This window comes from Populus nigra, chromosome 18 (assembly GCF_951802175.1).
Source record: "Populus nigra chromosome 18, ddPopNigr1.1, whole genome shotgun sequence".
NCBI classification, from domain to species: Eukaryota; Viridiplantae; Streptophyta; class Magnoliopsida; order Malpighiales; family Salicaceae; genus Populus; species Populus nigra.
The window spans coordinates 9,864,266-9,891,857 of record NC_084869.1 but is presented as its reverse complement, the minus strand read 5'-3'; the positions used below and the strand labels follow the sequence as shown (position 1 = coordinate 9,891,857).

At 29.7% G+C, this 27,592-nt stretch overlaps 4 protein-coding genes across 4 annotated transcripts; 2 read left to right on the top strand and 2 right to left on the bottom strand.

Annotated features, from left to right (window-relative positions):
* Positions 1–3,667: 3,667 nt before the first annotated feature.
* On the bottom strand, positions 3,668–7,436 carry LOC133678191 (uncharacterized). The gene is made up of 9 exons (XM_062100424.1): positions 7,233–7,436; positions 7,024–7,133; positions 6,423–6,541; positions 6,214–6,311; positions 5,364–5,451; positions 5,147–5,284; positions 4,952–5,054; positions 4,394–4,530; positions 3,668–4,031 (listed from the first exon to the last, which is right to left on the bottom strand). Exons 1-9 carry the CDS (start codon positions 7,292–7,294, stop codon positions 3,987–3,989), a joined length of 900 nt encoding a protein of 299 aa, XP_061956408.1. The 5' UTR covers positions 7,295–7,436; the 3' UTR covers positions 3,668–3,986.
* Positions 7,437–8,674: 1,238 nt separating this feature from the next.
* Positions 8,675–9,380, top strand: LOC133678192 (SKP1-like protein 1). The gene has a single exon (XM_062100425.1). It carries the CDS (start codon positions 8,781–8,783, stop codon positions 9,246–9,248), a length of 468 nt encoding a protein of 155 aa, XP_061956409.1. The 5' UTR covers positions 8,675–8,780; the 3' UTR covers positions 9,249–9,380.
* A 9,966-nt stretch (positions 9,381–19,346) lies between these two features.
* LOC133678330 (uncharacterized) lies at positions 19,347–21,325 on the top strand. Its single transcript, XM_062100623.1, has 2 exons — positions 19,347–19,579; positions 21,032–21,325. The coding sequence occupies exons 1-2, from the start codon at positions 19,436–19,438 to the stop codon at positions 21,185–21,187; spliced, it is 300 nt and encodes a 99-aa protein (XP_061956607.1). The 5' UTR covers positions 19,347–19,435; the 3' UTR covers positions 21,188–21,325.
* A 3,684-nt stretch (positions 21,326–25,009) lies between these two features.
* LOC133678442 (protein PAL OF QUIRKY-like) lies at positions 25,010–25,965 on the bottom strand. The gene is made up of 2 exons (XM_062100736.1): positions 25,682–25,965; positions 25,010–25,564 (listed from the first exon to the last, which is right to left on the bottom strand). The coding sequence occupies exons 1-2, from the start codon at positions 25,836–25,838 to the stop codon at positions 25,194–25,196; spliced, it is 528 nt and encodes a 175-aa protein (XP_061956720.1). The 5' UTR covers positions 25,839–25,965; the 3' UTR covers positions 25,010–25,193.
* Positions 25,966–27,592: the final 1,627 nt, after the last annotated feature.

The window sequence follows — 27,592 nt, the reverse complement described above, 5'->3', positions numbered from 1 at the left end:
TTTATAGGGGAGGAAGAATTGGTCAGAATTTGCAAAGGAATAAAAATCGGAATGAGTTTTTTAAACTTTTTTAAATTTAATTTAATATATTTTATATTTTTTATCATGTATTAAAAATAATTTTTTTAAAATAAAAAAATATTTATTTAATAATTTTTAAAACAATCACAATTTCAAACATACTCTAAACGATCCTGTTAGCCGCTTGTGCGTGGAAAGTACTTGATTTACTTAAATAAGCATAGTGTCTCATTCTTTGTGTTAATATTTATATCATTTTTTGGCTTATGGGATAAGTTAAAAATATAATTTTTTTTTTGTTTTTTTTTAAAACAAAGGAGAACCTTTGTGAGCAAGGAACCTCAAGGTTATGGCTGAAAATATTGTTAGAATTTGTGGATACTTACGTGGGTGTATCTTATTGGTTGTATCAAGTTTTGAATGACTTTCTAGTCAGATCCTTCCTGCGTTTCGGATATGAAGTCTCATTCGAAGCTTTAGAGGCCGTTTAGCACTGTGGTTGCGGCTAATAAAAAAAGTAGGACCGAGATGTTTGGTTATTTTCAACCACACTTTTTATTTAACATAGCCCCACCAAAAAGTGAGGTTGGACCTCAGTTTTGGAAAAGCAAGTAACACCTACTTTTCACTCCATGCCACACACTTTTCACGAACACTTTTTTTTTTTTTTGTAAAAAAACTTTCCTTGCCTGAGCTTAAGCTCTGTTCCCTTCCCCTCTATTATTGATCCGGACGAGATTGATGAAGATTGATGCTAGAGACAGTGTTCCATCTTGTTCCCCTATGTCCCTTCTCTTGTCAAACGAAAGATTTTAACACAACATTTTCCCAACCCGAGCTCGTCTCCTTTGTTCCCTTCCCCCCTGTTCCATTGATCTGGATGAAGATTGATGCCATAGACAATGTTCGTCATTGTTCCCTGTTGTCCCTTTTGTTGTGAAGCGAAGATTAGATCACCTTCACTGAATTCATTTATGCCGAGCAGTTTCCATTATTTTGGTTTGCAGGAAGTTTCGGTTTGCAGGAAGCATAACAGTGCTAGGAACTTGTTTCTGAAATCTTGATTTTTTAATGGAAATTGTCTGTTGAAGAAATTATGTAGTTGCTATTTTGGGTTTTGAGTACTGATTTGGAGATTTTGTATCCAATTTATGGATCAATTTCGTTTTTTATTTATCTCCTGTGAGGCTTTTTTTGTTGTTAATCTGCCATTCAAACTTGTTATGTTTTCCTTACACTTTGTTGATCAGTTTTCTTGGTAGTGTTGGCGGATTTCAAGATTTCAGTAAACTGTCTTCTTGTGTGTAGTTTTATCTGTTGGTGATCTTGATTTCTTGAGAGAATTGTGCTTTAAGTTTCAGGGAAGCAAGATGATGAGGTTTTTTCTGAATATGATCACAATCTCAATTTCATTCCAGATGATTTTTTATCTGATATTGTACCTCGCTCAGCTAATCAAGGATCATAACGGCCTTCATGTATGGATTTTGTACGAGATGGAATTGCAAATAGTTTGATGGGATAATAAAAAATATTTAATATAAAGTATTATTTATTTCATGATGTAATAGGAGTAATTAATTCTACAATATTTAAATTTAAAACCATCAATATATATATATATATATATATATATATATATTAAATTATTTTATAACCTCAATTTCAACCACAGTTTTAACCAAACACCTATTTTTTCAAACCAATCTCAACTAAAAGTACTTTTTATAAAACAACTTTTTTCAAACCACAACCACAATAGCTACCGTAATACCAAACACACTCTAAAACCTTACCGAGTTCCAATTAAGATAAGTGGAGACTTGGAAAAAATCGCCTAATTAGGTATGGTATTAATTGAGTTAATTAATGCTACGAAATTGATTCTTTGATGTTAGTTCTTACTTCTTAATGTGTTTTACATCTCTTAAATTTAATTTCTTGATTAATTTCAAGTCTAAAACTTAATAGGTTGTGAATTTAAAAGATTAATTAGGTTTAAAAAAATCATCTAAAGTCATTTTTTTTAAGTTTATATTTTTCAAAATTTTCATTTGACATTTGATTTAATTGGATATTAGACTCTGTAATTTTTTTTTCTTATATAGAATTTTTCATTGCTTTTAAAAATGGTATGTGTTATCTTGAGATTTTTTATGTTTTTTTCTTTATTAGATTTAGCTTATGTTTAAATAAGTTTTTGAGTTAAATTAAATGAATTGCTCAATATTTATTTTTTAAAAAATATATCATCTAGTATGCCACCATCTCCATTCATTTTAACATTTTTTAAGGTTAGAAAAAAAATATTTAACCTGCAAAAATGTAGTGTATGATATTAAATCATTTGATTTTTTTCTTTTTTTTAATCTCATATTTTTCGGTTTTATCATCTAGTTTATGGTTTGTTTGAAAATTGGGCTTTTTTTTTGTTTTTATATGATTTTTCATTAATTTTGAAAATAACATAGATTATTTTAGGTCTTTTTATTTATAATTTATTGTTATTTTTAATTATATTATTAAATTAGCTCAACTTGATGGTTTTAGTCAGGTCAATTACCTGAGTCTTGGATTTTTCTTTTTTCTTTAAAAATACTAGTCCAGGCCGCATCATAGCACGAGACATTGCTCTAGGTTTGCTCGAGTTATTTTTTTTTTATTTTTTTAAATATTTTTTTTCATTTAAGGCCTTCAATACTTTGTTAATTTGAATTAAGATTCTTAATTTATTTTGATTTGGATTCTATGATGTTATCATGGACTCATGTTCCATATCAAAAGTTTCACAAGTTAAAAATAGTTGATTCTAGTCAATCTAATGTGTAAACATCTCAATTTTTTTTAAAAAAATATCTTTCAGTATCTCAATATCTCATTATCTCAATATTTTAAAAAAATCCTCATTTGTTATATATCAAACTTTTAACCTCATAATATTTTTATATATTTTATAAGGTTACAAAAAAATAATCTATTCCGCTAAAATAAAAAAAATAGTTACAGCTAATTCTTGAATTAGATACCGATTAATGATTTGCAGTCCAGGTAAGTTTCGCGTTTTCCTTCAAAATACTTTTTTGAGTTCCAACTTCTACTTCATTTCTTAAAATAAAATAAAATAAAATACTTAAAATAAAATAATAAAATGCTGATTTATGTTAGGTGGAACTCAAATTTTTAAATGTTATATTTTACAGTTAAGATTTTCTTGAAAGTAGAGTGATAATAAGTTTCTCACTAGAGTGATAGTAAGTTTCTCACTCCTTGAATGACTCACTTTGCAAAAACCTGTCCCCAAAAAAAAACTCTGAAATTAAATCCTTATTCTCACTCACGGATAAAATCACTCCTGATACCATAACTGCTGTAGCAGATGAAAATTCTAATAATGAAATCTATAAACTTTACCAAGCTCAACCTATCATTTCTCCTTCACATCCAATATCCTAGCCCTGACGGACAGCGTTGCTAGGTTGGGCACGAGCTTTTTAATTTTTTTTAAGAGAAAGAAAATGCGCACATATAGGAAGATCATCCCTCAAAATTAACTAGTAGTTTCGGCCAAACTAGATATGCCATCCTCAAGATAGTTCATCAACATTCAAGAATCAACCTTTTTTTTTTAAAAAAAAAACCACTAAACTTCAATCAAAGTTATTAAAAATACATTCAAAGAGAACCCCTAATTGTTTCCTTGCATCATTTCACCATTTAAGTGACTGTCAAGGCAACTAAAATCTTCAGACGAGAGGTAAAAAAGAAAGGAAAAAGGAAAAAACAAGAAAGGAAACAGAAGAGAGTTAAAGATAATATCACATCATGGCCTACTGCATCTTCAGACTCTAGATCCCTCCATAGAGATTAACTTCCTATCTGTGAAACCTAACTTACAAAAATTGATGTAAAGAACAATTTTACACGCAGATGTCAACCGCTTAATTAAAAAGCATGTTAAAACCCTCTCAAAAGGTCGCCCTCTGCCTTTCAGAAGCATCTTCATGCTCGACCTGATACAAAGCACGGAAAAATATGGTAAAGTGCACATATTTATCTGTTGCTGGAAACATGAAAAGGCAAACAATTGACCCACCCGATTAGAGTTTTGGAGCTAAAACTAACCCTGATTTAAAATTGAGGAGCAACGTTTGCTCAAAACCAGAGATGCAATTGCTTAGCACAAGATGATACAGTTTACAAACAGCATGGAGATCAGTGACATTTCAAAAGTTCCATTTATGTTTTGACCACAAGTAACTTGCATGTCATGCCAATCACAGATTTCAAACTTTACATATCAAACACATTTTGAATTGGAGTTCACCATTCCATTTAAAAGAAAATTATCTAAAAGAAGGGGTTGATCACTGACCTCAACCAGAACCTTTGCTTTCTTTTTCAACTTTCTACGTTCATCTTCCTTCATCTTTTGATGAGCAGACTCTGATCTTCTTTTAACCCTCTTACCATCAACTGAGTCCATCTCTTCTTCATCCTCAGATGCATCATCTGTATAAAATTTCATAAACATCTTTCAAACATGAACAATTTGCCTCATGTATATATAGGCATATTGAAGTTTGAAGCCTGTTAATCACGGATTGAGATGACAAGCATTGTCATAATAACATCACATGCTCAGGTATATCTGAATCTTGTTTTCCAGAAAAAAACAACAAATCAATGACCACATCAAACCTTCACATTTCTTCTACCAATGATTGTCATAGTTATTAGCATCTATTCACAAGCAACTTCAAACATAATCCATATAAATGGAATACAGTTATCATATAGCAAGTAGGGGAAACAATGTGCACGCAATCGTGGCAGTGATAACCAAGTAACTGAGAAAGATTACATTAGAAATCCAAACCACACTAGGTCCTTTATAAACAAAGGATGTGCAACAAAGAAACAAAGACTTTACCATTATTCTTGAGAGACTTGTCGATTGCAAAACCACCAAAATCTTCTATATCATCTTCCTCTTCAAGATCATCATAGCCTTGAACATATTCTATTTCAGGTTCCTGCTGATTCACAAAATTCCTCAATATACAAAACAGAAAAGCCCTTCGTGTATTACACAAGATTAACTACTTAATATTACCAGAAAACATACCTCTTCATATTCTTCATCTTCACTAACAGCATGTAGTTCATTTTCATCAAGAATTTTGTTGAAATGTTCTGGCAGAATATTATGTATGTCACCATAAAGTCCTCCATTGAGTCGTTCAAGCAACTCTTTCTCAATACTCTGTTGAAAGTACTAGTTAGGACTAACATTGATCCACAACACAGTTGAGACAAATATATTAAAAGGAAGGAATCTTAACCTTGTCCAGTTCAGCAGCTGTTTCAGCCTTTTTCTCCCTTCTAGACTCTCTTTTTATCTCTTTTCTGGGTGTAGTCATTATCTTTTCCCTAGCAACAAAAATTAAAGCAAAATATACTGAAGAAGTAAACAAGATCCATGGATTTCCAACATGGTGGGAAACAAGAGGAATTCAATATGTGGGTAGATCAAAAAGAAAACTGGAAATGGAAATTAAATCAAATGGTATAATAACCATAAAATTACAGGGAAATACCAAAAATTCCACATATTATCAACTTACAATCTTGGTTAGAGACATGTTGACAGTAATCTTGTTGAAAAAAGTGTCTTAATATCTCCATCTCAACAGTTAAGAATTTGTTCACATCAGCGTGTTAAACATCTTTACTGCAGATAAAAGACTATAACCACACCCAATCATACAATTTTCACTCTGAACAATGTTTCTCTTTTCAATTTCCAACATTAAACCCACCTGTGAAAGACTACTATCATGCTGCCAAAGAAATAATAGACAGAAACTAGTCACCAGGCCTTACAAAGTCGAGTATTATAGACATAAGGAGGCCAGAAACTAAATGTGATGTGATAGTTAAAAATGAGCCAAGCCCTGCAAGAAGCTATGTGGCAATTTAACGAATCAGTCTGAGTAAACTTGAATATGACAAATAAAATGTACCAAAAACAAAAGAAAAAAAAACGGAAAAGAAGCTTGCAAATTTAGTTTGTTAATAAACATCATCACCACCAATTATAATGAAATATCCTACAGTAGATGCAGCAAAATATTTAGAACCATAAGAAGTTACACAAAATAAATTAGAACAAATGAAAGGCAGTTGCAAAACCTTGTTTTCAAAGCAAGCTTCCTCATACGTATACGCATCTGAGTCATTTTTGTCAGGCGCTGTTTAGCTTTGTGCACAAGAAACTTCGGCCAGTACATCTTCAAGTTCCAAGGAATTTACAGATCAACAATAAAAAGTAATTAAAAATAATTTTTGGTTAAAAAAAAATACACACAACCAACATCAGAATGTAAGAAAAAATGGAATACCAGATGCTTGTCTATGATTTCAAGTGCCTTCTCGTAGTTTCTTGGCAACTTTACTCTTTCCCATAACTCATTGGGTTTATGAGCTCTCTCAATGGTCTTCATATATAAATAAAAGACACCTGTGCAGAATGACACACAGCGCAATTGTCAAAAGCAAATTAATCATCAAATTCTGGAAAACAAATCTAAGTAATAGACAAGATTATTAATTTGTAACAAACAAGAACCCAAAATTAGATAGATATCTAAATAAATCACATTACAAGACGCAATAATATATCTAACCAACCAATGATAAGCTACATATAAGATCAAAACCTCCGCAAGAACCTTAAAATCCCTTTTAAATGGCTCTATAAACCAACTAAGGATTCAATCCCGAATCAGAACAGAGCAATTGACTAGAACTAATTCAATCCTCATTAAGAAACCATTTGCTATTTATAATTATATTCCAATTATAAGCATGAAAGCCCAGTAATTTTCACCACAAAAAGCAAACATTTATTCACATTCACTCATCTTGCCCAACATTTCTTCCCAGCAAACAAAACCCAGTTTGAGAAAACTAAAAAATAAAATATAAAGAATAAAAACATACCATCATGATCACGGATAGTTGCATAGCGACTATTAGCAAGAGGGCAAGAGCTACGATTACAAACCCCAGTAATGTTATATGGGTTTCTACAAAAATTTCCAGTTGTGATTCTACAACAAAAAAACAAAACAAAACAAAATTACAATTAATTATAATTTAAACAGATTCAAAACATTATTATATGCTAAAAAATAAAAAAAAGGTCTTACTTGGCCATAAAACTGCAGTGATTGTGTCTGATAACTTGCCATATGACCTCATCGTGCTGCATCTCTCTTCCTCTTCTAAATTACAGTATGAAATTATGCTATAAAAAGATAGAATGAAGTATGCGGGACTTTGGAGGTTTAGGGTTTATGTTATGTGTATCAGTGAAACGCTACCGAAAACCTAAAACGGTGGTGTTGATGGTTTATTTTTTTTAGCGAACGTGTGGGGTCTACAATTCAAATACCAAAGTTTGAAACTAATATTGAGCTGCTTTTAATTAAAATTTGATTTTTTTAAAATTAATATATTTTTAATATTTTTAGATTATTTTAATATATTAACTTCAAAAATAAATTTAAAAAATAAAAAATTATTATTTTAATATATTTTCAAGTAAAAAATACTTCAAAAAACAACATCCAATTCTTGACTCAAACACGGAAAAAAACATTTTTTTTTATTTTTGAGTTTTAAACATTTATTCTACTTACTTATTTTTTAAAAAATATAAATATAAATTTTTAATTTTGTTAAATTTTAGCTTTATGATTTTCTTGTATTTATGTTTATGGTTTTAGGTTTATAAATTTTTTATCATGTTTTCTCTTTTGTTTTTATTTTTCTCTTTTTTATTTTTTTATTTTGTTTTTTATGTATTTTTTCTTTTTAAGTTTTTAGCTTGTTTAAATTTTACTAGCATTGATGCCTATTTTTAATAAAAACAAATGTTCAAATGCTAAAATTATTACTAAAAAATTAACAGATAACAATAGTAGTAGTGGTGATAATAATAATAATAATAGTGTTAATTGTTAAAATAATAATAATATTAATAGAAATACTGCTATTATTACTAATAATGATAATATTAGCAATTATTGTGGTTGTATTACTACTACTACTACTAATAATAATAATTATAATAATAATAATAATAATAATAGTTTTAATGATAATAATAATAATAATGATATTACTTATTAATAATAGTGATTATAGTAATCTTGATCTTTATTTTTTGAATTGTTATTTTTAATTTTTTTTGTATGATTAGATTTTTTTCCCTTTCAATTTTATTATTTAATATTTATTTATTTTAGAATTGAACTTCGTGATTCTTTTAAATTGAATTCTTTGAATTTAATGACTTGTTCATAAATTTAAAAAAGTTAACATAATTTTTTAAAAAAGATTTATAGTTATTTTTTAATTTTAATCAAGTTATTTCAATCATAATTCAGACTGTAAATTTAATAAAATATTTCATGTTGACTTAACTCTAATTAATATTTTTACATATTTATTATAAATATTTTTTTTTTTTTTTTTTTTACCTGAACATTAGTTTTTTTTGTTTAAAAAATTGTCCAGCGATCAATTTACAAGAAGCACTAAATGCGTGCAAGCCGTTGAATATCCTCGTCCGAGAGGGATAAAACTCCCTAAATATCCTATAAATAAAACCTAATCCCTTGACGATTCTTTTGCAATTTCCTCAATCATTCATTCTCTGCAAATCTCTTAACAGAGACTAATATTAATACGCTATGGCATCATCAGAGACTGCAACGAAGGTCTTGAAGTTGAAAACCAGTGACAATGAAGTTTTTGAGGTGGAAGAAAAGGCTGCCTTACAATCTGGGATCATCAAGAGCATGGTTGAAGATGGCTATAGTACTGATGATGCGATTCCACTCTTCAATGTAGAAAAGAAAACCCTAGCCAAGATTGTAGAGTGGTTGAAGAAGCATGCGAGCGATGCATCAAAGGATGAGCTTGAGAAGTGGGATGCTGATTTTGTTGATGTTGACACAGATTCTCTCTATGATCTTCTGCTGGCTTCAAACTATCTCAGCGTTGAAGTTTTGCTTGGCCAACTTCTACAGAAAGTTGCAGACATGATCAAAGGGAAGCAACCTGAGGAAATTCGCAAACTCTTCAATATCAAGAATGATTTTACCCCAGAGGAAGAGGAAGAAATTCGCAAGGATAATGCATGGGCATTCAAGTTATGATTAATTGCTTTTAGAATATTGGTTTGAGAATTTAAGATTTTTACTTTTTATTCTTGTTTTATGGTTTCATCAGTAAATATTGTCTGGATCGGTTAAGATTTTAATTTCATTATCACCTTTTTCTAGCCTAAATCATGTTGTCATACACTCATGAAGTCTTTAGACAGGGCCCAAATTCGAAGTTCTTGTTGCAGATTTCAAACTATCTATGTCATTGCTCTCACAAATCATCAAGAACTTTTTAACAAATTCTTAATAATTGAATGGTTTTTTTCTCTTACTTTCCCGAAAACATGAATTTGATCTTGGAGAAGAAAATGAACAAAGAAGCCATGTATATGCTTTCTGAAGAGCGAATCAAATATTCATAATTATAGTACCTGCAGGCCGTCGAATGGAATCGTGATTTGCAAAACGTATCTCTCTCTCTACGAATTCGAAAATCTCCTTCACTCCTTGTGTGAATTTCTCAGCTATGTCTCGAGTGATTCTTTGTTAGAACAAGTTGTTTTTTAACTAGGTGATCACATGTCAGCATCACCAGAGCTTTCAGCAACAGTTTTACAAGTAGCTAAGCAAATTATACACATCATTATCTCTTGCTTTCCCGAGATCATGCTTGTTTAATTTATTAGTGGCTAAATATCATACAAACAATACTTGAATGTCATGTCATAGCCATCAGATCAGATATACTATACATAAAGAGTCCTCATACATGGCTCACTCGTAGTTTACAATATAATCAAATGTAATATGAGAAGTAACAACTCCTTCAGAAAAATTTCTGATTAAACACTCCACTACTTGATTGAATTAGTTATAAGTGAAATGGAGAGGTGAATGGGACAGGAATTGATTGTTTACACTAATAGGAAGTTCAGCAGAGAAAATCTTGCACGTCCTTACTTCTTCAGCATCCAGAAAGCATCCATAATCTTCAGGCATGATGGACCCTTTTTCTGAATCTTTATGCTGTTCTTCAGCAATTTATGCTTTATGCTCAGGAATCATATCAGCTCCATTAAAGGAAATGTACCATTTCGAGCCAAGCGTCCTGAACAAAAATCATTGATCTGACTGAACCTACTGGCGACAGTACTGAACGAAACAGATGATTGAACGTAGTATTTTAGCAAAACCTTCTTCATCCTATGATTCTTCCCAACGCCTTGCATCAATACCTCTACCCTTACGCAGAACTATGACCAGAGGAGTACCCACAAATGATAGTGACGGAGGATGTACTTGGATGTCTTCTAAGAGAAGAGAGTAGACAGATAAAGTAGAATATTGTGCCAAGAGGCTTTGTTTTCATTGCTCGCAGAAAATGAATTTATACCAAGCATTTGTGATGCGAAACTTATGAAAATAAAATTTTAGAATATAAAGATTTAAAAACATATAATAAAATCAATTTTCTTAAAAAAAGCTAAATTCAGACTTGTGATTGAAGATGACATAATAATAATTTATATCAAAATACAAAGAATATACAAATTGAACTCTCACCTAACGTTTATAAAGAGAAGCGAATAAGTAGTATGAAAAACTCCAAGAAGCTTGATTAATTCTTCGATTAGTCAGAGTAATTTAATGAAATGTCAAATTAAAAGAATCCTCTTACAATCACATAATAAAAAAAAACCTTAATTACAAGCTAAATGATCTTATTTATACCATGTAATGATATTGAAAAAATAATACAAGAGTTTTAAGTGAAATAGAAAAAAAAATATACAATTCTCACACAGTATCTTTTAAATCTCATCGCAAGGCCTTTTCGATGTACGATTGACCTAAAATTTTAACCTAATATAAAAATAAAGTCATTGAAATTTTCTAGTTCAAGTTCCAAATCAATGATCGAATAAAAAATTATGTTTATTAGAGTAAAAATGTGCATAAGAATAAATAAGTCTTTAATTGTCAAAATTAATTAGCCTATGAAGTATATGGATCATGCCCCTTTTGTACATAGATTAAATTGATTAAGGTTTGATCATTATTTGTTGAAAATACAGCCTTTTTAAAATTCACATTGACCTAAATACTCTGAATAAGCTCATTGAATGCATATTTGAGCTTCTTTACCATTGACCTAACAATTAGCCCATATGAAACTTATAAAGGATTCAATTTTAAATTGTCACCTCCACAAAACAAAGAGAGATTAGAAACATTAAAAGGAGTATATTAACACCATCCTCACATGGTAGATTTGCTTTGTAGGTATTGTTATTATTTCTTTCAACGATTTGAAATGATCAATCTCCTCTTAGCATCAACATAGATCTTCTACGTTTAAAAAATCTCTCCTTACGTATATACATCCAAACCTAATCACTTGGTTCAAAGATAATTCTTTTTCCGCCTTTGTTAGCTTTGGATTCATATTACTCATTCTTCTTCTTTTTGTATTTGTTGTCATATACTCTCATTAAAAGCCTTCAGTACATATGTTTTTTTTATTGTCATCAAGACTAACCCTTTTATCAACAAGTAGAGGAATCAAATGCAAATGATTTAAATGATTAAAGTCATAAACAATTTTAAAATGTGAATAATTAATAGCAAAATATACACTCTTATTATATATAAATTCAATAAACAACATACAAACTTTCTAATTCTTTAAATTCTTTTGAATGATAGTTCTTAACAATGTAGTCGAGGTCTTATTAACTACTTTAATATAACCATTTGTATGTGGATGACAAGTAGTAGATAATAATAATTTTGATCCTAACTTATTCTATAAAACCTTTCAAAATAGCTAAAAATTTTAACATCATTATAAAAAACAATACTTATAGGAACCCTGTAAAATTGAACTATCTCTTTAAAGAATAAATATATTACATTAGCTGCATCATCAATTTGATAACAAAATATAAAATGTTCCATCTTAAAAACCTTATTTGAAACTACAAAAATAGAATACATACTCTATTTTAATCTAGATAAACCTCAAATAAAATCCATAGATATATCAATTCAAGGTTCCTTAGGTACTTGTAAAGGAGTATACAAACTATGAGGTAAAACTTTAGTCTTATATTGTCTACATGTTATACACCTATTACAAATTCTTTGAACATCTTTTTTTTTTATCTTAGGTTAATAAAAGTGCTCATGTAAAATATCTAAAGTCTCAACAACTCCAAAATATCTCATTAAATCGCCCACATGAGCTTTATGAATAAGAAATTCATGCATGGAACAATTAGACACACACAATATTTTTTTCTTTAAATAAAAAACCATCAACCCAAAAAAAATTATCAAATGTTAATTCTTACATGCTTTCTATACTTGGCTGATATCATCATCATCAATGTATAAATATTTCACATGCTAAAACCCTGATAATCTAGCACTTAAATTTGAAAGTATAACATACCTTAGTGTTAATGCATCATCATATTTTCCTTATCTTACTTATACTTTATAATATATAAGAACATTTTTATGAACTCAACCCACTTGGCATATGCCTACTATGAGCCTCGTCAGGGAGAATATCATTATAATCTTGCAATAAAGAAACATTAACACTATGAATACAAGGATCAAGTTCATTAGTGTTAAAGTGTGTCTCCTTATATACAAGTAAAACCATTGGTATATATAAAAAAATAAGCATTCTTGATCTCATTTATTTTTACATAAAAATTAACTCTCTTTTTTCCACACTCTTCTTTTCTCACCCTTTATTTCTTCTCTTATTTCTCGATTAAATTTCTATTTTTTTTTTCTATCTTGGCCTAAATCTTTTTCTCATTGCTCCCATTATTTTTACTCTTCCTCATATCTTGACATGGTTACACTGAACTTTTGACTTCACCTTCCTTCCTAAGTCTTAATTAATCTTCATAAACCTTTTAAAGATGATAATGGTATAAATATAAAATTTTCTTATTCTTTTCAAGAGAATATTTGTTCTTAAATTCATCATGCTTGGCTTTTCTATTAAATTGCCGAGGATATACCAATAGAAAATAAGTAGCATTCATAAAGATCACATCATATAATTCATCATCCTCATACTTTCCAGTAAAAAAAAATCAAAACATGTTTAGTAACTCTTACTTCTCCATATCCATTCAACCATTAGAGTCTATAAGATATTTTGTGCTTAATAGTGTTTAGATTCAATTATCTAACAAGTGTAACACCAATGATATATATTAACACAACTTGCTCTATCAATAATCATACTACATATATAGCTTGTTACTTATATAGTATCTATTATGAAAGATGTTTTTTCTTTATTGTTTCACATCATTATCCTTAATCTGAACATTAGTGATCTTCTAATCATCACAACCTCTTTATCAACTAGATACTCAATATTACAAAAACCATCCTTCTTATCTTCTTTTTTATGACCGAAATAATCATATGGCTAAAATCCCTCATGTATGCGGGTCTTGCAGTGCCAAAACCTAATGTCATATTCATGATCAAAATCATTAATCTCCTCATCTATATTTTTAGTTATAGATTTCTCTTAAGGTGAAATAGCTCGTCTCACATGCTTTATACCCTCGGGAGCTAGCTACTTTGGTTTTTAATCTAGCCATTCCATTTATAATCTCTTCAAACCTCATTTTCATCAACTCTAACTGTTATTGCATAGTCAAATAATCTCATTTTGAATTATTCCTATCATTTGGTAGTGATGATCCACTTTTGGTTAACATTATCAAGATCTAAAAATCATGTTGGTAGCAAGTGAAATATATCTTCACTCACTCCCTCATGAGTTTACACTCAGTAGATGTCACTCCCCTCGTGTTTCACATAAATATTAAGTTTGTCACTATAATAAGCTCACATTTCAGCTTTTATCACTCAATCTAAATTAATCAGTTCTTTAAGGAACTAATTATAAAAAAAATCAGAAAAAGTAACCATTTGATAGTGCAATCCAAAATAATATAAAAACTTAAGAAACAATAAAAACTAAAAATTATCAAGGTAAAATTATGAGTATGAAATCACAAAAAGAAAAACAAATTCGTTCAAAATATGAAAGATACAAAGACACAAAAAAAAATATGAAAATAAAAGGACTAATAAATAGGACTTAAATAACCCACCTAATTAAGTAAAGACATTAGTTTTTTCTTACTTAGCTGGAACTATAAAAAAAGGCAAATATTAACACAAAACAACATGTTATAAAAAAATATAATTTTAAAAAATAACCTTATAAATATACTTAAATAACCTCGAAAGTTAAGATATGATAATGATATATCCCAAGAATAAAAAATTTTATATTTGAGTTGTCGAATCCAATTTTTGTGGAAAAACCCTTAATTTTACAGCTTAAAACCCTACATTTTATCTTTGTGTGATTTCTTTGATCTCTCTCTTGTTTGAATTGTAGACAGTCAGATTGCAATTAATATACCTTTCTTTTAATTGTTGCCATAACAAGTTTATGAAAAATAACATAGAAACTAAAAGTTAAAGGGATATAACATGATTTTAGAGCCTTTCTTTGATTTTAACTAATGGGAACTATATAAATATAAAAATCTAGAAATCCACAGTTTAATCAATTGTTCATAAAAAAGGAAGCTAAATTCAGGCTTATGATTAAGTTTGACATAAAAAAAACCTGTACCAAGGCATCAAGACTATAAGTAACCAACTCTCACCCAACACCTATAAATGAGACACAAACAAGAAGTATATAAGATGTCATGAAGATTGGTTAATTTTTTAATAAGTCAAAGTAGTTTAATAAAGAATCAAAATATGAGATTTCTCTTATGGATATATAATAAGGTTATTCTAAAATCAAAGTCTGTACAAAAAAAACTTATATACAAGCTAAATAACTCTATTCATAACAGGTAAAAACATTTTAAATAAAGCTAAAAAAATTAAAAGAGTTCTAAATAAAATAGGAAAAAAAAATTCTAAATCAACCAGGAAACTAATTAACCCATTAAATCTTCTAATAAAATTTCAACTTGACCAAATAGCTGGATTAAAAATTATGTTTGTTAACATAAAACTATGCATTAGGAAAAATAAGCCTTTAACTATAGAAATTCATTAGCCCATGAAGTAGATGGATCATACTCTTTTGTACATAGATTAAATTGATCAAGGTCTGATTATCACTTGTTGAAGATATAGTCTCCTTGAAATTCACCTTGACCCATATATTCTGAATAAGTAAATTGAATACATCTTTGAGTTTCTTTGCCCTTGACCTAATAATTGGCCCAACTGAAACTTCTAATGGATCTTTTTATGTAGCTTGGATCGCAATAAATTTTCTCTGTTTATTACTCCACAATATTATCTTTAATATGAACATTAAGTTATCTCCTAATCATCAAGAGTTCTCTATCAACTAAATACTGGAATTTTTCACTTTTAAATTCACTCTCTTTATGTTCTCTCATAATCATAACTATTTTGTTTGGACATTATAAAACTATGTCTATCACCAAAACACTTAATACCACAATTATGATTAATTAAAGTTTTAACTTTACCTTGGACATTAGTGGCTGGATCTTTATTTATGGTCATATGTGGTTTGGTTTTGCTTCCTATTATATGCATTATTGTTGGGGCTCTCTCCTCTATAATTTAACCTTTAAGTAGAAAATAAACTTAAATTACCTCATGGGCATGTACTATCCTTTATTTTCAACTACTTCTCTACTTTGGTAGTCATGTGATCCATATTCTCTATCTCAACATAATGTTACAACCCAACCATAATATTTATCTTTTTATTCAAATCATTCAAAAACCTTGTCATTATAGTCTCTTTATCCTCTATAATATTAGCTCTAATTATGAAAATCTCCATCTCAGTATGGTAATCCTTCATATTTTTAAAACCTTGCAATTTTTGAAATAATTCTCTATAATAATGTTCAAGAACAAACCTTTCTTATGATTGATTTCATCTTATAACAAGTCTTTATGAGTATCTCTTCATTCATTCTTCCATCTAAAATATTTTAATCCCATCAAATAATAGCATAGTCATTAAACTCAATAACAACAAGTATTACCTTTTTTTCTCATAGTATAGGTGAAAATAAAAAATTAACTATACTTTCTTCTTCCAGTCCAAGTATTCTTTGTTATCATTTTTGCTCGATAAAGCCAGGATCTTCATCTTAATACTCCCTAAATTTCTATCTAAATCATTACGAAAACCACCCTCTCCTTCATCTCTTATGTGATTGAAATATCTTTGTATTTAAACTCTCTCATGCCTATTGTTTCTATATTGTTAAAACCTAGCATGATAATTACGATCAAAATTCCCAATCTCTTCATTTGTATTTTCAACTATAGACTTCTATGGAAGTGAAACAACTCATCTCATGGGTCTTTTACCCTCGGGAACTCTATGGTCTGGCCCATCTTGAAGGTTAGCTATTTTGATTCTCAATCTAACCATTTCATTCATCACCTCTCCAAACCTCATATTCATCAACTCTAATTGTTATTACATAGCCAAATAACCTCACTTTAGATTATTCCTATCATTTGGCAGTGATGATCTATTTTTGGTTGACATTGTCAAAATCTAAAAATCATTTTGGTAGTAAGAGAAATATATCCTCACATACTCTCTCATGTGTTTACACTTAATAAATATCATTCCCTTCGTGTTTCACACAAATTTTCTATTTTTCACTATAATAAGCTATTTTTTCACCTTTTACAATGCAATCTCAAAATTTCACTTCTTTAAGAAACTAATTTACAACAAATTAGAAAAAAAAACCATTTAATAACACAATCTAAAATAATATAAAGACTCGAAAATCAATAAGAATTGAAAACTATTAATATAAAATTATAAATATAAAATCGCAAAATGAATTTGTGCGAAATATGAACGATACGAAGACAAGAAAAAAATTACAAAAATAAAAAGGACTAATGAAACAAAAATTAATTAACTACTAAGCAAAGACAATAATTTCTTTTTTTTTACTTGGCTAAAATTATCAAGAAAAAAAATATTGATGCAAAACTACTTGTTATGATTTTTTTCTATAATTTACTAATTTGCATACATAACCAAACAAAATATACCTAAACAACCTAAAATTTAAGATATGACAATAAGATATCCCAAAATAAAAAATTTCATATTTGAGTTATTAAATCCAAGTTTTGTGGAAAAACCCTAATTTTGTTGCCTAAACCCAACCTTTTGTTTTTGTGCGATTTCGTTGATCTTTCTTCCATTTTTTTAAAAATATTGTAGAGACAACCAAATCACAATTAATATGCCTTTTTGTAAGCTTTGCCACAACTTGGTTTTAGATGATGACAATGATGAAATAACATGGAAATTTAAAAGATAAAGGATATAATCTGATTTTTTAGCCTTACTTTGATAATAACTATGCGAACCTCGTGGATATAAAGATCTAGAAACCTAGAGTTAAATCAACCATTCCCAAGAAAGCTAAATTCAGGATTGTGATTGAGTTTGACATAATGATAGCATGTACCGAGACATTAAGACCATAGAAATCAAACCCCCATTTATTTCCTATGAAGAGATTCAAACAAGTAGTATGGAAAATTCCATGAAGCTTGGTTAATTCTTCAAGAAGTCAGAGTAGTTCAATGAAGAACTAAATTAAGAGAATCCTCTCACAATCACACAATAGCTTATTTTGAAATCAAAATGCGTAATAAAAAGAGTTAAATAATCCTATTTGTAATAGGTAAAAATACCTTAAACAATGTTGAAAAATAATAAAAAAGTTCTAAATAAAATAGAAAAAAAATCATATATCAACTAGGAAATTAATACAATTCTAGCACAATATCTTCTATACCTTGTTAGAAGATCTTCTTGAAGTCCAACTTACCTAAAATTCTATCCTAGTATAAATCAAGGCCTCTAGAATCTTCTAGTGAAATTTCAACTTGATTCAACGATTTGATAAAAAAAACTATGTTTTTTTTTTTAAAATACATCTCTAGCTACCAAAATTAATTAGCTGATGAAATAAATCCTTTAAGTAGTTTGGATTGCATCAATTTGAGATCAAAATATCTATAATATAAGTGCTAGATAAGATATTATACATCTATCATATAATAGGAAATCTTAAAAAAAAAATACAATCAGGACAACAATAAAGCTGGAATGATAATTATATATGTGTGATTATACCGATACTGCCATGATTACTATTAGATTCAATTGTATTTGTATCTTTAAGAGTATGCTGAAAATCAATATCTAATTTGATCATATCAGATATGATATTCATCAATAAAATTATACTCCTGAAATCATACCCTATCACCATGCCCCTGCAAGTATAAGTATCTCTGTGGGATGCTGAAACCAATTACTAAGCTACCATTTCTTTTTTGTTAGAGAGTCATCAAATCCGTATGAGTATGACTTTTGGATTGGATGCTTCACAACCTCATCTTAACAAAGTAGAAGTTCATAGCTAATGTCTTATACAAGAGTGAAACACATGATTAGAGCATAGATATTTAGTGTGTATTTGAGATTGAGGTGTGGTTGGTTTTTTTTAGAGGACAACCCCCTTAAAGCATAAACAACACATCACTAAAAGTAAAAAAATACATCTTTTTTTATTGTTTTTTTTCTCATAAAAAAAACTCAACTACATCTCATCACACTTCTATCCCGAACTCACTCGTAGTCCCCACAATAGAGCACCTAATTCTTAAATTAGTTTATTTTTAATTACGAAAAATCATCACTTTTAGCTAAGGTTGTTATATGTAGATTTAATTTTGATAAAATAATAAGTGGATTTCTTTTGTTTTATTTTTTAAAAAGAAAATATTAATTGAAACTAAACTATTGTTTCCATTCCATTTCCAATCTTAAGAGAACCGAATGTAATTTCACTTTAGCTGATCTAAAACAGGGAAAAAGAAAAGAAAAGGAAAGAAAAAAAGAATAGCAGTTCTCGGGAAAATAAAATGTAAAGGAAAGACTCGAGAGGGGTTAGTTGTAATTCTAAGAATAAAAGGGGCATTAGTATAATTAAAGTAAACTTGGATACCATTAAATTCCAATATTTAAACAATGTCACGTCCTCCTTCCTCCAGGTCCAGCTGAGAAAGCAGGGTCCTTTGAAACAAGAAAGACAATCCATAGAGGAAAGAGAAAATTCAAAATGTTACAGTTCCCAGCTTTCATGACACAGTACCCAGTTTCAACAAGGACAATTCCAACATCGTATTTGCTACCTTCACAGTGGCCTCAGCCTCAAAGCGAAGAGCTTCTCCTTGCCATGGAAGAATCCGATTTCGAAGACAAGGTTTGGTCTGGTCTTTTACGCTGTCTCTTTCTTTCAATTTCTGTTTTTCAACAAAAAGAAAAGCATCCCATTTATTATCTTCCATTGTATTCTCTCGTCGAAGCATCAAAATCAAAACTTTCAATTTTTTCTTTGGTCGGATTTGTTAGGATTAATGTATTTAATAATTTGTGCAATAACATAGTTTTCTGTGCTTTTCTATCTCTTGTTGTTGTGGGTCTTTTAGTTTGATCAATGTATTAGACCATGCAGCTCCTTGAAATGGAGAAATTTACAATTTAGTGATCCATTACGAGGTTTTTAGTTTAATCTTTGAGGACCCTTTGTTTTATAAGAGGTCAGTTTTAAAGATTCAATTGGTAGATATTCGATTTATCTTGAGTTGTGACTTGATATGTGCAAGAGACTTTTGTTGAAGCATTGAAATTTCAAAATTCTGATTGTCGCTAGGTGATTTGCTTATGAAAGTACAAGTCTACATTTTGCAATATTGTAGTCCCATGCCATCATTTTTCTTCTTCTTTGACATTGTCTAGCAGCACACTCACTACAAGGTCTCTTTATCCTATCTACATTTGGTTTCATGTGTGATAACCAAAATGGATAGTGTTGGAATGGAATTAGTGGAACGAGAAGGCATGGTATAGTTTGTGCATCTTTTTATATTGCCATTTTAATTTAATCTAACTTATTGATGACCCACGAAAGTTGTTATTTGAATGAGTGAAGAATCCTTATACTGGACAATCCAAAGGGGGCAGCCTGGTGACCCATCTGCAGTCATTTATGCTAAATGTTGAAACCTTTAATATGTAATCATTATGAAAGATGGAAAAGAGAGATCATATTTTTGGGGCTGTAACAACATGATCTGCAACGCAAAAGAGAGAGATAAGTGGAAGTATGGAAGTTTAAGATTTTCAGTTTGAAAGTCTTGTGTGAAGAAGGGTTGGCATTGAAAGAGGACTGCAATGAAGCCCTCAATGTTGGAGCTTGGGAATTTAAGAAATTGTGAATTAATAGCTGTCTTTGGTGCTTTTTTTTTCGTGACCTTTAGATTATCAAGCAGACTGTCAAACAGAGAATGGGAGTAATATTTTCATTTTTTAATTGGTCAGTGTTTTGCAAGTTTTTTCTGTCAAAAACACCTGCTTGTTTGGTGCTTTTGATTTCATGAAAAGTTTGACTATGTACATTCTTTTACGTCAGCTCACATTCTTGGAGGGTGGATTTCAAATGCTCTTTGAAGTATAAGTTGGTTTCAAATTTTTATAGTAATAATTGCCTTTCTTGTTTATGTGGAACATTTTGGGCATATTTAAGAGGCATGTTATTGCATGTGTGTGTATAAACTCATGGTAGAACGACTACTATCCATTCATGCCACCAATATTTTCTTCGTTCTCTCCTTAATCTTGCTGAACTATCATTGATATAACTAAGTTTTTGCAGTGCAATGAAATTAGAAAGGATGATAGCAACCTTGCTGTGATTGGAAAAACAACTGTTGATAACGATAAAGAAGAGTATGACAATGATGCAGATGATGATGATGCTGATAATGCTGAGGAATCTGAAGGTGAAGAATTTGAGCAAGAAACTAGCTGATGATGCCCTCTCCCCTTCTATATCAACGAACCCTAGTATTATTTCTTTTTTATTCTGGTTCGGAATATTCTCAATATCAACTTTGTACGACAACTTGTTGCTAGAGTTTATATCAGTTGAAAGTCTACTGTTTTTACACTTTCTCAAATTAAAAAAAAATAAAAATTTGAAAGTCATTGAGACTTTCCCCCTAGACACAAAGCGTTGAAGACGAGAATAGTCTTTTTACTATTTTACCTTTTAAAAAACTTTATGAAAACTTTATGAATTTGTTTGAGATTTGTTTGAGATTGTGATAGCGATGATGAATTAAAGTATTTTTTGTTTAAAAATATATTAAAATAAAATTTATTTTATTTTTAAAAAATTATTTTTAATATAAATATATTAAAATAATCTGAAATTGAAAATTATTTTAAATAAAAAAATTAAAAATTTAAATAGATTTCCAAACAATTCCTAAGCTAACAAATTGGGAAAGTGGTTTTACGTAAGGAATTTATCGCTAATTAATGGTATTTTTATTTAATTTTTGAGTAAATAACTTTAAAAATAAAATTTATAAGGAGGGATTTTTCTTAAAATAAAAATTTTTTTAACTAGCATATAGGAGGTTTCTTATTTTTATTTTAAAAGAACAATAAAAAGATATAATTACTTTTGGAATGAGTAATTAAAACCGCTTTTGCATTTGATATAAACACCATTCCAAGATAATATTTAATTAATTGTCTTACTCTAATTTTTATTAATTTATTTTTCAATATTATTTTAAAAGAGAAAAAATGAAATAGAAAAAATGAAAAATCAATAAAAATAAAAAATGATAAAAAGATTGGGAAGTGAAAATGATAGGCAAGAAAAAAATGGAGTAAAATTATAGGAAGTTAAATAAAAATGATGGTTGAACTTAATAAGAACATTTGATTATGATTAAGAACAAAGAAATTTTGAGCTTATGAAAATATTTGATTGTGATTAAAGAAATGAAGAGATTTAGCCTAGTCTAATAATAGAAATTTGAAATTTTGATCAGCAAAAATTAAGGATTCTCATAAAAGAAATAGTATAGAAAATTAATCTTGTACATTTGAAGCAAAATTTTTATTAAAGGAAAACAATATTCTATTAATTTCTTTCTTGATAAAATTTACCAATATAAAAAGACAATAGATCTTAACTAGGAGAACAAAAAAAATACTCAACCTTTTTCCCTAGAATCCTGCCCCGTACAACAACAAAAAATCACCTAACCCAAAACATCAAACCCTAGCCTCCATCTTCCTCCCTTTCACTACCAAATAAAAATACAAACACAACAGCAAACCTATTGTCTTCTTTTTTAGTTGTAATATGGCAACACATGATCAACATTAACCTAGCCATCATTGCTTTTATAGCCTCCTCATGTCAATAGCCAAACAACCCTACTATTGTAACCTTTCCCTCTCGTTCTCTTTTTAGATTGGTCTAAGTTTAAGACAAAATAAGAGTGCCTTGGTCTAATCTGTCAAAAACCTAAGTTGACTCGTGATCTAAGGTTACACCTAGTCAAAACCTAGCCCTAAAGTCATTGATGTTTATTTTAAAAATAATCAAAACGAAGTTGTCTTGATTGATTTTTAGAAAAATATTTGTGGACAACCTAATCTAACCTTCCTGACTCATAACCCGAGCCTTATTTATAATAATGCTACAATAATATCATTGAACATTTTCACTTGATGGGTGATTTATTACAGATTTAGAGAAGTTGGTGTACTTGCAGTGGAGAGGTCAGTTACCCTTCTATCTTCTAGAGTTTTTAAATCATCAACCATGAAAAGAATTTTTGATGATATATGTGAAACAAGAATGAACTCTATTTTTATGGGGGCGCCACTAAGCTCTTCATCATCACACAATAAGGGGATGAAAACATCAAGGTATATCTCCAAAGGTTTGACAAGAAAATGCTCAACGTGGAGAATCTACTCGAACTCATTGTCATTGAAACCTTAATCAATGGAGTCTACAACTATTTTTTTTTATCGAAACTCTCCTTAACATGAAACTAGCAATGAAAAAACACTTCGAGTAGAGGAAACGAGCATGATCAAACAAGAACATCCACATTTTTAGCCATAAAGAGTAGAATCTTCTAACGCCATTAATCTCCTATCAAGATATCTAAGAGGAGCACCAAGGGATCCATTCGTGACCACTTGATATTCCCTAAAATCCTGACCATGCCTCTTACCACCAAGTAAAACAAAGTACTAATTATTATCAAGGGGAAAGAATTTATGCATTACATCTTCCATAAGCAAGAACACAACACAAAAAACAAGTCCTCACAACAGGATTTCAAACACAAAGCAAAGGATGCCACATGAGGCTATATAGCCATATAGCTACTCATACGCTCTTAATCTTGCTCACTGATGACATTAGTCATCTCATCGGTTACTTCTATACTCAATATACTCTTTTTCATCTCATTTTATTAACTTAATCATTAGAAGATCTTATATTTTGACAAAAAACTTATTTTGTAGAAAAGACTGTGAAAGTCACTCCATCAACCTATTAAACTAGTGGTAGATCTAGTCACTTCACTAGCCCAAAATCATAGTCATAGAAAGTCTAGTCTAATATGAAGTTTTCACATCTTCATGAGTACATAATAAACTAGAGAATTTATAATTATGCACTATCATATACGAACATGACTTATCTTTGAATATTGGAATAACCCCACAATTTTTATCACCTTTAAAGTCCTATAAGAAAGGCCATATTAAGCACATATTTATTTTTATAGAAAACTTAGTAGTCCCTAAATTATATATTCATAAATTTTATCAACTTGGTACTAAGTTTTCAAAATATTTTCAAATCAGATCCCTTTGTTAATGTTCATTAGCTTTTCCATCAAATTTATCACATATTTTATTCTTTCAAAAACCTCAATTTAACCTCTAGATTATATTTTCTTTCTCAATTAGATCCCAAACAATAATGGCTATCAATTTGGCCTCAATTTTTTAAAACTTTTCAATTAGATCCTTGTTAATGTTCATTACTTTGTCATTACAGTTTCTAAACGACGTTTTTTATTGCATAAAATAACCACATTGGATGGGGAAGTGTTAACAAAAAATTATGAAAATACCCTGTTGAGAAATATTGAAATTGGTGGGACCTAATTAATCAAACCTATCAGTTTGAAACCATTTGAAAACTAGGTATTAAGTTAAGGACTAAATTAAGGCTTTTATTTTATTTTTGCTCTGTGATTTCCTTTCTCCCTCGTGTCATCGTCCCCTGCTTGCTAGGTCATACCTGCTCTGTGTAGTAAGGTGTTCGTAATTATGTTTCAATACGAAGGTGGTTATGAGTTTCTTCTTTTGTTCTTTGGACAGTGTCTCATAGGCCAAAGAAATCTCAAAAGAGCATGTGTTAAAAGTAAGCTGTCCAGCAGCCATTACTTCTCAGCTGGTCCGCCACCAGATATTCTGATTCCCAACGTAATTTCTTGACCTTGCAAATCTTCAGACAAACAAACATAGAACAATTAGAACAGCAACATATTTTTTACCTAAAGAACAAGGGAAAAGAGAAACTTACACCCACTTTCTAACCCCAATTGTTCCTCAGCCACAACGAACTAAACCCGTACGTGTCAAAGGTTGCACTAAACACGAAACTGAATTTGTCTCTCGTAGCCAACAAAGGGATGGATGGTTGCCTAAAACATGGGCGCACAAGCAAATCTGTTTTAAAGGCCATAAATAAAACCCTGTCGGCAGCCACATATTTGGTGGTGGTGAAGTCGAATAATTCAAGCAACTTCTCAGATTTATATAATTCAAAGTCCAAACACACAAAGATTTATGTATTTTTTTTCTCTTTTGTCGTCGTAGTCATCATCTTCTTTCTTTTCTTTGTATAAGAAATGAACAAATCAACGAATTCCAGCGTTTACGAAATTTAATCTAATTATTCTAATCTAATGTTCATAGTATTAGTGCCAATAATCACAACACTGATGGTTATAACACAGCGATTCTTGTCTACGGCTTGGAGAGTAGCGGCCTTTATATCCAATCGGAGGGGAGCAACTACGAGATTGGTGATAATTGAGAAACGATTTGGTAGTTGAAAAGTCGATACTGGAAGCATTGGATATCGGGGGAGAGATTTTCTTGAGCGATTTCGGAGGAGACAAAATAGCTCTAATCTTCGAACCAGGACAAGATCTATCGAATTCGGTAATCAAGCTCTTTAATTCATCCTCCGATTTTACAGAAATTAACGTCTCCAAATCTCCGTCTGGTAACTGACACCTTAATTCCACCGAATATCCACAGAATTCACCTAGCTTCACCATCAACTCTGTTTAGAAAACATAATAATCAAAATATTGAACTAGATAAAATAAAATCAAAATATTGAACTAGATAAAAAAATTAACGTAAATTAAGTGTTGATTACGAAAAAACAATAACGAACCTGCATAGCATATTGAACGGTCGACGGCCAGAACTCTGGTTAAACCACCAACGTAACGGAGAACGCCGTCGCTGGGACGAGGAAGAATTTTACCACCGTAACTACATAGAAACTTGAGAGTTTCTGGTTTCGTTTTTGTTTTACAGTCAATACTCATCACCTTGTTTTTTTCTTTTGATTTTCTTTTCTGAGTGAAAGTGACAATGGAAGCAAGTAGCTTGACCTGAAAAGAGAGAGCCGGGAGCGGGAGCGGCTCCTAGAGAGAGAAAGAGTGAAGAGAGAGAGTGTTTGGGTGTGTGAGGCGAAGGCGGGGGTATAAATAGGAGGGTAGGGAGGGACTTTCTCGGAATTTACGAAATGTGGACGAATTTTGTTGGAAACAGAAAGGAAAGTTGTAGGGTTAAGGGTTCAAAGAGAGAGTGTGAGTGAGGAGACCCTTTTGAAAAAATCAATCCAAATTATATTCGGATATTCGAAAGTATGGTGGACCGGCTCAAGTTTTGTTTTTAGGACGCTTAAAATTTAAAGCGTTTCTTTAAATTTTTATTTAAAATTACTTTTTTATATTTTTAATTTTTTTATGTATTGAAATAAAAAGTAATTTTAAAAAATAAAAAATATTCTTTTAATATATTTATAAATAAAAAATATTTTAAAAAACAATTACTATCATATTCTTAAATATTAAATATCTTCCATTAAGCTTAGTTATCATTATATGCTGGATATTTTTCATTTCTTTACCTTAATTGTGCGGGATGCCTGCTTATGTTCTTGATTGTTTCGTTAATCATGGGATTTTGTTGGACTGCCTTTGATATTATTAATTTTCGAGCATTGTGACCAATGACCAATGTTTTATGTAAGATTCATTGTTTATACAAGTGTTTGCTTCTAAGTTTTCTAAAATACTAAATTAAATTTTATCAAGTAATAAATAATATTCACGACCCTATTAAGTATGTGTGTGTATATATTATTTTAAAAATAATTTTTTAAAAAAAATACTAAACAAAGCAAAGTTAGTTATCCTACATCAAGTCACCAATATAATAACAACTCCACTTATAATGTATGGTTGCAAGTTGGACAGTTCAACTTACAAGTTTAAGAGTTAACTTGAGTTTATTGATTTTTTTTAATAAAATAATATTGGTTTAAATAGTTTTTTTTAATTAAAATAATATTACTTTAAAAAATAAAATATATTAATTGATCATCAAATGAACTTCATAAATAATTCAAAAATAAATTTTATATAAACTAAATTCCAAGTTAGCAGATCATCATTGGAAGAACTCGCATGATTAGTAACAAACACATGCATGACTTTTGAAGGCTAGCACTAATCAAATCATAATGACATATTAACAATTAAATTAATTTTCCTCTAACAAAAAAGAAAGAAAAACAAAACTACATGGAAAAAAATTTAACAATACCAATAATTAATTAATTTTTAACAATTGCATTAGGATTCTTTTTAACATGTAGTCATACATGGCAAGAAAGATTTAATTGGAGGGCTGCATTTGGTTCTTTGCTTGTGCGTTTAACCAAATAATTAGACAAAATCATAACCAAGTAACGCATCCATAGGACTTTCTTTGGTAAAGCACAATGAATGAGAGATGCTTGATTCTATAAAATTGCATAATGTAGGAATGCCCAGAGCCCCAGAGTAGAATTTCCTAGAGGTATTAAAAGTTTCTTTAGAATATTCTAGTCCGTTAATATGTGATGTTCCGATGGTTGGATTAAAAAAAATTTTGAATACACAAAAAAAATATCTAGGTATATTCCTAATATTTTTTTTAATAAAAAAATTAAACTATATAAAGATAGATATAATATGAACTAATCAGCTTCATGAGTCTAAAGGCAACTCGGATAATCAGTAAAAACATAGTT

Bases quoted from the DNA above. Each gene is read 5' to 3' on its own strand.
- LOC133678191 (XM_062100424.1), bottom strand. From the start codon at position 7,294: ATGCAGCACGATGAGGTCATATGGCAAGTTATCAGACACAATCACTGC. The intron at 7,134-7,232 runs GTAAGACCTTTT...TTTTTGTTGTAG, and splicing joins CACTGCAGTTTTATGGCCAA to AATCACAACTGGAAATTTTT. The intron at 4,531-4,951 runs GTAAAGTCTTTG...AATTTTATACAG, and splicing joins CAAGTCTCTCAAGAATAATG to ATGATGCATCTGAGGATGAA.
- LOC133678192 (XM_062100425.1), top strand. From the start codon at position 8,781: ATGGCATCATCAGAGACTGCAACGAAGGTCTTGAAGTTGAAAACCAGT.
- LOC133678330 (XM_062100623.1), top strand. From the start codon at position 19,436: ATGTTACAGTTCCCAGCTTTCATGACACAGTACCCAGTTTCAACAAGG. The intron at 19,580-21,031 runs GTTTGGTCTGGT...AAGTTTTTGCAG, and splicing joins AATCCGATTTCGAAGACAAG to TGCAATGAAATTAGAAAGGA.
- LOC133678442 (XM_062100736.1), bottom strand. From the start codon at position 25,838: ATGAGTATTGACTGTAAAACAAAAACGAAACCAGAAACTCTCAAGTTT. The intron at 25,565-25,681 runs GTTCGTTATTGT...TTTTCTAAACAG, and splicing joins CCGTTCAATATGCTATGCAG to AGTTGATGGTGAAGCTAGGT.